Raw genomic sequence first — 12,666 nt, 5'->3', positions numbered from 1 at the left:
GATTCCGAGGGGACTGGGATATGCTACAGCAGGAAGAAGAGCCCCCCTTCTCTTCCATGCCTGCATTAGGCTTGGGAATTCATAGGTCCCCACGGAAGAACCAACCAGGAGCTGGCAGTGCTGTGAGAGGCGGGACTATGCGCCCGCTCCGATTGGCCAGAGGAGGCTCTGCGCCTTGCCGCTCAGTAAGGCCACAAAGGCTTCCTCTCCTATCAGCAAGTCCACCCCACCATCCCCAGAGCTACAGAGATCTGCAGAGGGGACGGGCTCCATTCAGGGCCAGGACCCAGGCGCTGGCACACAGTAGAGAGGGGCTTAGAGGTCGCAAGGCTTCTAGTACCTGGGGGTCTCCATCTCCACATCTGCCCTGCGCTGTCTCTACCTCCAGTCCCTTCTGCAGAGTCACTTCCGGCCTTTGAGCTTGGGGGTTCAGGGCTTGTGCTGTGCTCCTGCATGGCCCTCCGGCCTTCCTCCCAGATCATTCTAAGTTCACCCATCTCCACGGAGACATCTCCCCGAGTGTTCCCAGGGGCCGTGGGGGGAAGGGGGTGCTCAGAGTTTGTAAAGCAGGGCACAGGCAGGGAGTCTAAGGAGGGGTGTGGAGGTGATGACTCTGTTCCTCGCTCATGCCTGGAAGTCCGGAGTCCCTGAGCAGTTGGAAACTTGCAGGGGCGTTGCTGTGTGTGTGTGTGTGTGTGTGTGTGTGTGTGTGTGTGTGTGTGTGTGTGTGTGTGTCCTCTGTCCTTGGGGTAGGAGAGGGGCTATCTGTTAAGGACCATCTGAGGAGGCCACATGGAGGTATCTGGGTGAGTCTGTAAATTTGTGGGGGCTTCCTGGGCTGGAAGTCCTACAACTAAAGGTGTTCAAACTGTAGAACTGTAAAAGAAATGAGAGGAATAATGGCGGGGGGGCGGGGGAGGGAGAGGCGGTGTTTGACTCAATTCTGTCTCCTAAGCCAGAAAGCACTTATGGGAGGAGTCTATACCCAAGTTCTCTAGAGGTAGAGCCAAGGAAATGGGATTAGGCTTTAGGAAGAGGGATTATGGTCTGACACAAGGAAGAACCGCCAGGCAGTTACATGAGCTCCAGCTCTCAAACAGGGACCCAAGGATATGGTAGTCATCTCTCACCCAGAGTCAGGAAAAGCTAATAGGCCACCACGTGGGAGAGAGTGTGTAGACCAGCCCCTTCTAGCTCTGTAATTAGAGATGCTGCTTGGGTTCTTTGATGTCGAGGAGCGGTGTCCCCAGCATCTCTGGGGTCCTGATCTTATGAACCCGGACCTGACATCGTGCCCCCGAGTTCTGAGCAGGGACTTCTGCATGTGACCCAGATGGTGACCCCCGGAGCCCCTTGACACCAACCCTGGGCCTGCATCTCACCTGACAGCCACCCGGTGGACGTTTTCCCAGCCTGTGATCAACAGGTTCCGACGTGACCCCGAGGCCTCCAGTGTCGTCAGCGCCCTGTGTGGGCGCCCCTCCACTGAGGAAAGTCCTAGCCTATTTAATGGGTGTGTGCTGGGTTCCTGAATACCTAAGGAGGGACATGGCGGGAACACAAACGGGGTTCCGGGGAGCTGGTGTCAGTCTGTCCCTGGTAGCACCCCAGAAGTGCTTCTCCCAGCAGAGCAAGAGGCCATGGAGGCGGCTCAGGCACGGGGGGGGGGGGTGGAGGGGGGCAGGCAGTGAGCAGTCTCCCCAAGGTCAGGCCTCTGGTTTTTCCGGGTTGACCAATGCAGACCCAACAGGCCTGGTCTCTGCTCTCACCCTTCCCCCATCTTGCCTTCCAGGAGGAAAATCACAGGGAAGCAAACCTTGGTAGGGAGAAAGGAGAATGCTTTTAATTAAAAGTTTAAGAGAATTCACATCCCGAGGGAGTCTGAGAAAGAAAAGGCGGGGTGATAGAGTTGTGGGGGGGGCGGTGTGAGTGGAAAAGTAGGCCACACCATCAAGGACTTCAAGCCCAGTCCTTCCTGCTGCTTGGCTGGGTGTGCTATAGCAGCAGGTTGTATGTGGCGCTGGGCCCTACGGGGGGGGGGGTGGATAAGTCTCAGTTTCTCCTGATTCTCCATCTAGGGAATAGGGGGAGGGGCTCTGAAGTGGTGGCTGGGCGTGGCAAATGCAGTCCTATCATCCCAGTCCTTGGAAGGCTGAGCTAATAAGATCGCCGAATCAAGGTCATGCCGTGACTTTCAGGCCAGTGTGGGCCACCTCCCGAGACCCTGTTCCAAAAACAACAGGTGTCCGGGGTGTGTGTGTGTGTCAGTTACTTGGGGGGCCCTGTGTATAGGAGATGAGGCTGGAACTCAACCTGTGAGATGCCCTAGATCAGAAAACTCCCTCCATACTGTCCTCTCCTCTCCTCTCCTCTCCTTTCCTGGGAAAGGAAACGCAAGGGGGGAAATATGACAGACGCGCTATTTTGTAAAATGAGCTAATTACATGGCAGTCACACAGGGAGATGAGATTAGCGGAAGAATATTTGATAAAAGGAGGCCCAGGTACATACACAGATGTCACGGGAAAGGTGTCACGGCACGATTGTCGAGGCTGGCAGTCCTGCCTGTTCCATTGTGGGGGGGGGGAATAGCAGTCCCCTTGCTTAGGCCACCATCATTAAATTGGGCTGCCATCATTGTTCATAGACTGAGCGAGATAAGTCCTTTATTGTGGGGGAGGGGGGCCTTGGGGCTTGAACTCAGGGCCTGGGCACTGTCTCTGAGCTTCTGTGCTCAAGGCTAGCACCCTACCACTTGAGCCACTGCGCCCCTTGCGGCTTTTTTCTGTGCATGTGGTACTGAGGAGTCGAACCCAGGGCTTCATGCATGCTAGGCCAACACTCTACCACCTAGCCACCTTCCCAGCCCTGCTCTGCCACTTTGAGCCACAACTCCATTCTTGGCTTTCTGGTAGTTCACTGGAGATAAGAGTCCTACGGAGTTTCCTGCCCACATTGGCTTTTGAACCTCCATCCTCAGATCTCAGCCTCCTGAGTAGCTAGGATGACAGCCCCCTGATTGGTAGAGGATGCCCATTATCTACTTGCTGGCCCTGGGGACCGAGATCCCTCAATTGCCCCACCTGTCTGAGTATGCCATGACATCGGGCCTCAGGGACCTGCTTGGGGCTGATTTTCGGACAGGTGTTGGGGGTCCCATAGAGTGGTGCTAGTGCTTGCTGGCCTAGGTCTATAAAGCTCCTGCAAGGGTGTCAGCCTGCCTGACTCCTGTCTTCCCTGGTTCCAGACACCGGCCCAGCCCACACCACTGGAGACAGTTCTCTAGGCAGGTGGGTGGGTCACCCACCCCGGGGCTCGCTGACCCCGAGGGACTGCACCCTCGGCACCTGGGAGGCTGGAGGATGGAGGCCTCCCATGCTCAGCTATCTCCATAACCAGTCTCCAGCTGGTGTTGACACAGCAAACACGCTGTAAGTCCCATTCACCCAGGAACAGAGTGGGCAAACACAGGGAGGCTGCCACAAAGGGCCAGTCGCCGTGACCAGCCTCTCAAACACGAGCCCTGACGCCCGTGCCAGGAAGTGGGAAGCAACCAGCAGCACCCACGGCGCGGCCCACAGAGGTGTGAGTGGAGAACAGGGCCTTTACGAAGCTTCCTCCCCCCCACCCCGCCCCCGCCGCACCCAGAAGGGGAGGCTTGTTACAGGATGCCCTGAGTCTCAAGGTCGTCCCCAGAGCAAGGCGCAAGAAATCAGGGTCAGCTCCAGCCATACTCTTTCCTGCTGCACAGAAAGGTAAACTGAGGCCCAGAGAAAGCTAGTTGGCTCACAAGCAAGTAGGAGTTGCAGTATAGGGTAGGTAGGTGAAGCCTTCTGTTCTCTGGGCCAAGTCAGGTGCACCCATCACCCCCAAGGCGCTTGTCTGAGCAGATGTCCTGGGGACACTGGGCAGGATCGCAGCTAAATTTCAGAGTCCCACGTACAACTCTGTGTGCATCCCCTCCACCGCCGGCCTTGCACTTTGCTGTCTCTCCTGTCGGTGGGTGACCTCCTTCCTCGCACACTTTGCCCTTGCTCGGGTCCCCTAGGCTCCACTCTGGGGAGTGATGTGGATCACATCAGTGTCACCTTGGGCAGATTGCATTCCAGCAGGCCTATCGGCATGGTCCGTGTCCTTGGTAGCCTAGGGCAGGGCCTGCTCCCAGCAAGGTAGCTTAGCGCTTAGTGAATGGGGACACCTGATCCACCATGTCTCCCATGATGTGACGAACCAGTTACCTGGCCTCCTCCAAGGAAACCTGTGACTGGCATGTGGAAGACGGGGGCGGGGGGGGGGGGAGACCCAAGGTCCTCTCCACCCCTGCACCTGCCACCCGTGGTGGATCTGTGACATCACTTCTTGTACCTGTGCTTCCTCCTGTGGCACCGGTGGCCGTGTGGGAGGCCTTGTGTTTGCAGTTCCTCCTGCCTTCGAAGGCTCAGCTCCATTACTACTTCCTCCAGGCCGTCTTCCCAGACTTGACTGGACGAGGGGGTGGGGTACAGGGCTCTGCACCCTGTAGCCAGCACCCCACAGCTTCCTGTGTGCTTCTTTTTTTTTTTTTTTTTGGCCAGTCCTGGGGCTTGGACTCAGGGACTGAGCACTGTCCCTGGCTTCTTTTTGCTCAAGGCTAGCACTCTGCCACTTGGGCCACAGCACCACTTCTGGCCATTTTCTGTATATGTGGTGCTGGGGAATTGAACCCAGGGCCTCATGTATAGGAGGCAAGCACTCTTGCCACTAGGCCATATCCCCAGCCCTCCTGTGTGCTTCTTTAAAGTCGAAGGCCAGGATCAGCTTGGACAGTTCACAATTCCATACCCCCCCCCCCAATTGCCGATCCCCACCCCAGCCCTTACGTGAAGGTTTCGGAACAAAGGGCCAGACATTATTAAAACTCAATTAAAATGTTCTCTTCTCAGATCCTAAATTAGTCTAGCTTGTCCCTGTGGTATCTGCAGGCCCTTTCTCGCTGCCTCCTGGCATCTGACCTCTTTGCCAGCCAGGACCCCCAAAGGGCACAAGCGGGGGGGGGGGTTCTCCTTCTTAGTACAAGCCTTCTCTGGGGAGTGGAGTCTAACATCTCCTTAGACCCAGGGACCACTGTCTCCATCCAGCTGCCCCTGCCCCTCAGGTGGGACAAAGATGCTTCCGGTCCTACCTATCTGACCTTCAGCCACCAGGGAGAACTCAGCAGCAGGCTGTGTATGTGTCTCAGCTACCAAACCCCGGGGTCCTTGGAATGCTGCACCCTTGCCCTGCTAGATCCTTCCATTAGCTCAAAGAGGCCTAAGGATGATGGCAGCTCTTCTCAGGGAACAAGGGCGAGGCGCTGGTGGCTCACCCCTGTCATCCTAACTACTCAGGAGGCTGAGCTCTGAGGATCTCTGTTCAAAGCCAGCCTGGGCAGGAAAGTCTGGGAGACTCTTATCTCCAGTTGACCACCAAAAAGCCAGAATGAAGCTGTGGTTCAAGCAGTAGAGCAGAGAGAGAGAGAGAGATAGAGTGTGTGTGTGTGAGAGAGAGAGAAAGAGAGAGCGAGAGAGAGAGAGCAAGCGAGAGCAGTGCTTCCCGTGCAGAGCCCTTGGCTCTGCCCTAGCCATGCCTCGCTTGCATTGTCCTTCTCATGGACCTGTCTGTTGGGAACCTCAGAATTCTTGGCCACCTGACAGGAAAGCCCCCAAACTCACGCCCAGTGTTGTTGTAGCCCATCTTCGCCCAGAGTCTCAAGCTGACTGACCTCAAGGACTGGTAGGTACATGCGGAGTGCACAGAAGTTAACCTTCCCTTCTTTACACATTCAGGACACCTCTTCCGAGGGCCCCCCCACCTTGACCCCCCCCATTCCTCAACAGTGGCTCTCTACCACACCGTGCTCCCTGAGTCTGCTGAGCACCCTGCCCTCCCTCCCTCCATGCCCTGTCCTGACTTCCCTCTGGCCGGCACGTCCACACAACAGGTGCTCACGAGATGCCCATTCACGAATCCTATGCTCCCCCCCCCCCAGTCCCCGTAGGCCCCCAGCTGGCTCCTCTGGGTGGCACCTTGCCAGCAAGCAGCAACAGTGTTTGGGTGAGGGGAGAATAATCAGCTGTAAACGCTGCAATCAGGGAGAGAAAAGGCTGCTTGGGGCCCTTGGCGCCCACGCGTGCTCCTAATTGGCTCCGCGTGTCTGCGAGCTCCTTTCAAGAGTGAGAAAGTGGAAGGGTCAAGATCTCTTAATGTTCATAATGGAAGGGAGGCAGAAGCCATTGCCAGTCCCACATAAACACCTTTTAATTGCACAGAGAAGGGTGGGTGGCGGCAGCGGAGGGCGACAGGAGCCTCCTCTGCCTGATGGCCTACCATTACGGTTCCCTTTAGAGCTTCCTTAGGCTGGAGTCAGGCCCTGGGGGGCCAATTTGCTAGTTGGGTCCAGAGCCCCGGCCCCAGCTTCTACTCTGCAATGTTTTCAGGCCAGATCTTGATGTGGCTTGTAGCCTGATTCTCCCAGGAACAACCTGTTTGTCTAACAACCCCCCCCCCCCCGCCCGCCGCCATTGAAGAACGTACCAGGGGACATAGCCTCAATCCCAACTTCTCCCCTTCACTGTCTCCTCCAGGCAGCCTTCCCTCTTGCTCTTGCCCCTTTGGATCCTTTCCCTGCAGTGGCCGCCCCATTCCGTCGGTGCCTTTCTGAGGTGGGGCCCCCTCTGCTTGTGGGGACTTGGAAGGCCCCGTGATTGCATCTCCCAGTGGCTCTCAACTGGGACAACTTTGCCCCCAGGGAACAGCACTTAGAGACACTTGGATGGCAGAGGTGTGCGCCCGGCATCTAGTGGGTGGAGGGCAGGGATTCTGCTAACACCAATGGCTCGTGAGCAGGCCCTACAGTAAGGATTTAGCCAGCTCAACTCAGAATGTCCCAGGAATGAAGTCTGCTTGTGACAACGCTTTAGAAAAGAAGCAAGGAGTAAGTGGGAACTGGACTCCATGCTCCACCCCCCCACCCCAGGAACATAAGAAGGAGGTGCCCGCCTTCCCCTCTCCCCCCAGCCCCTCCACCTCCTGTTTCTCTCAACACCCAGCCTGGGGGCCCCCGTTCCTGAACAGACACGACCACACTGCCAACAACACGTCAGTTTAATTGGGTTAAGTGGCCATTAGCAGCAGAAGCAGGGCGCTGTGTGCACAAGGGTTTTTAATTTTACTCTTTAAATGATGCTCACTCCCCAGAGACCACTGACGGTGGGGCGCGCTCCCCACGGAAGCCCCTGGAACGGAGGCCAGGGGCCTGCCTCCCAGGCCCCTACCTCCGCGGGAGCCTGTCAGAAGGCCTGGGAAAGAGCATGCCATCCCACACGCAGCCCTTTTGTGAGGGGCCCAGTGTCCCGCTCCTCTGTCCTTGGGCCTGTCCCCCTACGGCTGGCAAATGCTGCAAGGCCAGTGAAGGTAGCACAGAGGAGGGCGGTGTTAGGAGCTGTTTGTAGGGCCTATAAATAATCTAATTTAAAAATGTGTGTGTGTGTGTGTGTGTGTGTGCGTGCGTGTGCGCGCGCGCGCGCGCATGCCAGTATTGGGATTTGAACTCATGGCCTGATGCTCTCCCTTAGTTTTTTTCTCCTTCTTTTTTGTCAGCTGTGGGGCTTGAACTCTCAAGGCCGGGGTGCTGTCCTCCCTGAGGTTTTTTTCAGTCAAGGCTAGCACTCTACCACTTTGAGCTGTAGCTCCACTTCCAGTTTTCTGGTGGTTCATTGGCAATAGGTGCCTCACGGACTTTCCTGCTCGGGCTGGCTTTGAACTGCCATCCTCAGATCTCAGCCTCCTGAGTGGCTAGGATGACAGGCGGGAGCCGCCAGCGTCCGGATTAGACTCCATTCTTTTATCACTGGATTCAGCTATCTCCCACACAGGCGTGGGCAGCTCAGATACCTCTTTGCCCATTTGTTCTCAACCCATCCAGGGCTCTCTGCAGTTCCACAGGCCCCTTTCCATCTTGTCTCTGGGGCAGGCAGGGATTCTACTGCCTACAGAACCCCAGGACCACAGGCCCCAAGGGTCTCAGAACAACCTCTGAGGATCTAAGGGTAGACTGAGGCTCAGAAAGAGTAGAGGAACGTTTGAGGCCTGGGGTGGAGTAGGGGTGGGGTGCAGGCTCTAGCCTTGCATGGCCATGGCCCCTCAACACTCCATCTTGGGCCAGAGACTCCACCAGCAATGGTCCTAGCAAGGTACTTGCTCAGAGTGCCACACAGCCACACAGAAACTAGGAAGAGTGAGAGGGACAGAGACAGGCCTGCCCAGTCCCTTGACGGCAGGCAGCCCCCTCACGCGCTCAACTCCAAACAAAACGGTCCAATTCCTGCCAGAGTTCTCCACAGTCTCCACGCACCCAGCCCTGCCCGTACCCCGAAAGCCCCACCTGGCCAACCCGGCAGCCTACCTTCAGGGCCTGCACCTTTCTGTCCAGTAGGGTCTCAATATCCCCGGCCACCTTCTCCACCAACTTCTGAGGCTCATTCTCTTGGACCTCAAACAGGTTCCGGTTGTCTTTGTAGATCTGGAAGGAAACAGAGTCAGGATGAGGCCGGAATGGCTCTCACAGTGCCACGCCCCCATCAGCCCACACATTCCCTCTTCACGGCTCAGCTGAGCTTAGCCCCTCACCCCCAGGGGACCCTAGCTACGGCCCCCGAGAAGGCACAGCATCTTATGGTTTTAGGGGAGCAGGGCTGGGACTCTGTAGCTTGTAACTGGTCCAAGCTGTCACTGGCTGCTCTGGGGCCCCCCCAGAGTCCCACATTTGGAGGCCATGAGCAACATCCACTGACGAGCTCAGAGTGGCCTGGAGCAGCAGAAAGAGGAGGGCAGGAGAAAGAAAGGAGGCAGGGTGTGAGGGAGATGGAGGCGAGAAGCACACACCGCACAGCCAGAAGATGTTCTCACACACGCGTGCATCTCAAGTGCACACACTCAACCACCCTTCACATGGCCTCAGGAATATTTGCTCCTTTTTTTTTTTTTGCTTGCTGGTGCTGCCCCTAGGGTATTTGCAAAAAAAAAAAATCACCCCCAAACTATAGCAGAAACTCTAGGCATTCCTTGGGGCTCCTCTGTCATTCAAGGCACAGAATATGGGAGTAGGTAGCAGGGAGGGATGGGTAGATGGGAGAATGTATCTGCCCATCCCTCCTCTTCAGTGGGTGTTTCTGAGTCCAAGCACACGTGGCTGTAAATCGAAGGTGTGTGTATCAATGTGTGTGTATGTGTGTGTAACACGGCTCAACACAGCCATCTGTGTGTGTGCGTGTGCGTGTGTGTGTGTGTGAGATGGCATGTTGGAGGCGAGGTGAGGTGAGGTCCTGTAGATGCACAGCCTGTGCTTGTGAGTAGAGAAGTGGGTTTCTGCAGAAGCCTTTGTTTGTGGCTGGCATATGTGTGTATGTGCGTGTGTGCGCGTGCACGCGGCACACACCCTTGTGTATGGCTCTAAGCCTGACTGGGTTCACGTATCTATTCAAGCAACCTCAGGAAGTCTGTGCCCCAAGCTGGCTCCTTCAACCACCAGAGGCCATGAGCAAGGCTGGCACAGCTAAGCCATGCTATCGGGCTGTGCCAAAGTGGAGGGATGTAGAGAAGAGAGAGGGAGTGATGAGGGAAGATAAGGAGGTACCCAGGCAGCTGACGAGAGACAGGCAGGCAGGGAGATAAGGTCTGGAGACTGACAGAAGACAGTGGAGAGATAAGGCCTCTATCACCTGACAGGGGGGTGGGCTGGGGGCTGGGCACTGCCAGAGCCCTTGCCCTGCTCCCAGCCAGTGCCTGGCAATTCAAGGGTTAAAGCAGCACACACGAAGCTGGCTCAGGCAATCTCCTCCTCCTCCTCCCGCCACCCCCCCTATTCCTCCTGGCTTCTCTTTTCTTTTTTGTCCTTCTCTTAGAACAAAATAATTTGTGGTGAAGTCGCTCCTTCCTGCAGAGCCATGGCAATTAGGGGGCGAATTGCAGAGGCTGGCTGCAGGGCCAGAAAGGACAAAGGCCCCAAGTGGGCACCAAGGCAGGCTATTCCACAGGCCCGGCTTCAGGGGCCCTCCAACGGAAGACAAGAGGGCCAGGAGAGGTCAGAAAACCAGGGGCCATGGGAAATGCAGGGAGCCTGTGTCCTCTGGTTGGGGAAATTGAGAAGTAGGAAGAGGAGGACTGGTCAGGGTTGTACGACTGAGTGGGAAAGGGCAGGGCACCCACCGGCCATGACCCGCCCTTTCTGGGTTCTTAGACATGACACACACTTTCGTTTCTCTGTCTGGACCTGCAGCTGCGTGTGGGCCACGCTGCTGGAGCCTTCGCAAAGCAGCAGGCCAGCCCCATTCGCGCCAGCAGGGGGCGCAGCCGCCTGACTTCCGCAGGGCCAGCCATGGAGCGCCCATCGCTCAGGCTTCCCCGTCAAGGTCATTCCCAACATCGGAAGGGACTGGGTCCTGCAGGTATCTTGACAGCTTGCCCTGGGAAGTCTGGAAACTTCGCCTGGAAAGCCCAGCACACGCCTTACAGCCGGCATGGCCATCTGGCTGGCGCTTGGGGCTTGCAGAGGGGAGTAGAGGGTGGTCAGGCGTCAGGGTCCCGTTCTAAGGCCCCAAAGGTGGTCCAAGGCTTGGAAGGTGTGACTGTGTCCCAAACTCCCCCACCTCTGAACCTCAGAGCCCAATGTACTAAATGAAAATGACAGTCCTCATCTCCCGGGCCAGACAAGCACAGTCCAATCCTGCACACCTTGGACTATTGCTGCTTCTGCTATCATTGACGATCACCAGGACCCCGAGGAAGTCCCCTCCCCACCGCCATTTGTTCCCTGCTAGATCTGCCTGTGAAGGGCTGGAGAAAGCCCTTCCTGGGTCCAAAAGCAATCCAGCTGATGCCTTCCTATCAGTCCCCACTCCCAGTCACTCTGTCTTTGTCCCCAACACCTCAGCCTTAGCTCCAGAGGTGATTTAAAAAAAAAAGGGGGGGGGGGAGTCCAGACACCAAGACGCCACCGAGAGCAGACAGCCCTAGGCAACTCCTTTCCTCCATATACGTGCACAATGGAAACTCAGCCAAAGCAAGTGCCAACTTCCACGGTCAAGAATAGGGCTCTAGGGCTGGGAATATGGCCTAGTGGCAAGAGTGCTTGCCTCCTACACATGAGGCTCTCGGTTTGATTCCCCAGCACCACATATATGGAAAATGGCCAGAAGGGGCGCTGTGGCTCAGGTGGCAGAGTGCTAGCCTTGAGCGGGAAGAAGCCAGGGACGGTGCTCAGGCCCTGAGTCCAAGGCCCAGGACTGGCCAAAAAAAAAAAAAAAAAAAAAAAAGAATAGGGCTCTAGGGTTTCCACTTGTGCTGATAAGCCGTGGGAGACCTTGCTGTCATGCTTCCTTTCTGTTCTACTTTGATCCGGTGACCCTCCACAGTGACCTTGTGCTGGATCCAATGCCTTGGGTCCCCCTCTATCCTGATTTCCACAGCCAAACCTTTGCTAATGCGATCCCTGTTTCTCTTGTCCTTCTCGGCCTGTTTAAATTCTCTCTAGAGTGAAGGCAGAGAAATGGGGGCTGGATAGGGGGTTTCTACTGCGATGGTGACAGAACCCCAGCATGGCAGGGTCAAGCTGCTTGAATGAGCTCCTGAATTACAGCCGTCCTTGAATGACAAGCTCCTGGTGCCTTATTCTCTCCTCAACATTACCCTTGGCCCCGTTCCAGCTCCCCTGCCTGCTGGATGGGCCCTGAGCTGAGCCCGGAGCCCCAGAGAAGATCCAAACAAGAACCCAGCAGATGGTCCACCCCCGGAGAAAAGCCATCTTTACTGTGATGTGGTCCCAGGAGGTGATTCCTCATGGGGGGTGGCCCAGCAAGGATACCACTCAGGGGTAGTTTCCCTCCAGGGCCGCTTCTAGTCTCCGTTCTTGGCACCAGCAGAGAAAGAACAGCAAGGCCAGGGCACACCAGATGCAGGACCTCGAAGACCACAGCAGGACCCCATGCCTGCCGGTGTCCTTGGCCCGGAGAATTAATTGGAAAAACTCAGGGTTCCCATAGCCATGCCTCCTGGAAGCCCCCTTCCTGCCTTTGCCCAGGCAGCCAGAGTGATGGGGCCAGGCCCAGCAGGTCCACATGCAGCCATGATCAGGAGGAAGAGGCAGGGCGTCATCCCATAGAGGATGGTGGTATGGTAGTGAGACATAGCTAGAAATGGAAGTTGGGAGGGAGAGGCAGAGGAGACGCCGAGGAACACAGACAACAGGGGAGACGGAGGCCATGAGGGACAATTTAAGGGGTTGTTTGGGGCCTCTCATTCCCAGACGCCCCTGGCTCGTACTTGATCTAGCCCCATCTATGTATCTACGGCCATTACGCAGTAGAAGCACCCCCCTTCTTGGAAGGCACCCCAGCTTCACTAGTTATATAGACCTGTGCCTCCATCCCCCCAGCCCGCCCCAACTGTCCCTTGTGCCAGCTTCAACCCTCTCTGAGTTCTAACAATGTACAGCCAGACTGCTGGCCTTCCTAGGGCTTTGCATCGCTTATAGTGGCTGAGGTTCGCTCATCCCTCCTGCCCAGTCTCCAGCTTCCCCCGGTGGCTCTACACCTCATGAGTGTTGCCCCTGACCACGCTGGGGCAGATTCGTCATACACTCCAGCGCCCTGA

The 12,666-nt window shown here is 56.5% G+C and overlaps 1 protein-coding gene across 4 annotated transcripts in view; it reads right to left on the bottom strand.

Moving 5' to 3' along the window:
• Nucleotides 1–12,666, bottom strand: part of Cacna2d2 (calcium voltage-gated channel auxiliary subunit alpha2delta 2) — a 123,804-nt gene that overhangs the window by 47,679 nt on the left and 63,459 nt on the right. For all 4 annotated transcript variants that reach the window (XM_048334994.1, XM_048334996.1, XM_048334995.1 and 1 more), the window contains exon 3: nt 8,423–8,539. In XM_048334994.1, the coding sequence (XP_048190951.1) occupies nt 8,423–8,539 (117 nt within the window). The remainder of the gene's footprint in view (nt 1–8,422; nt 8,540–12,666) is intronic.

Source organism: Perognathus longimembris, chromosome 26 (genome assembly GCF_023159225.1).
Source record: "Perognathus longimembris pacificus isolate PPM17 chromosome 26, ASM2315922v1, whole genome shotgun sequence".
Lineage (NCBI taxonomy): Eukaryota > Metazoa > Chordata > Mammalia > Rodentia > Heteromyidae > Perognathus > Perognathus longimembris.
The sequence above is the reverse complement of the archived record's forward strand: the minus strand, read 5'-3'. Positions and strand labels throughout refer to the sequence as shown.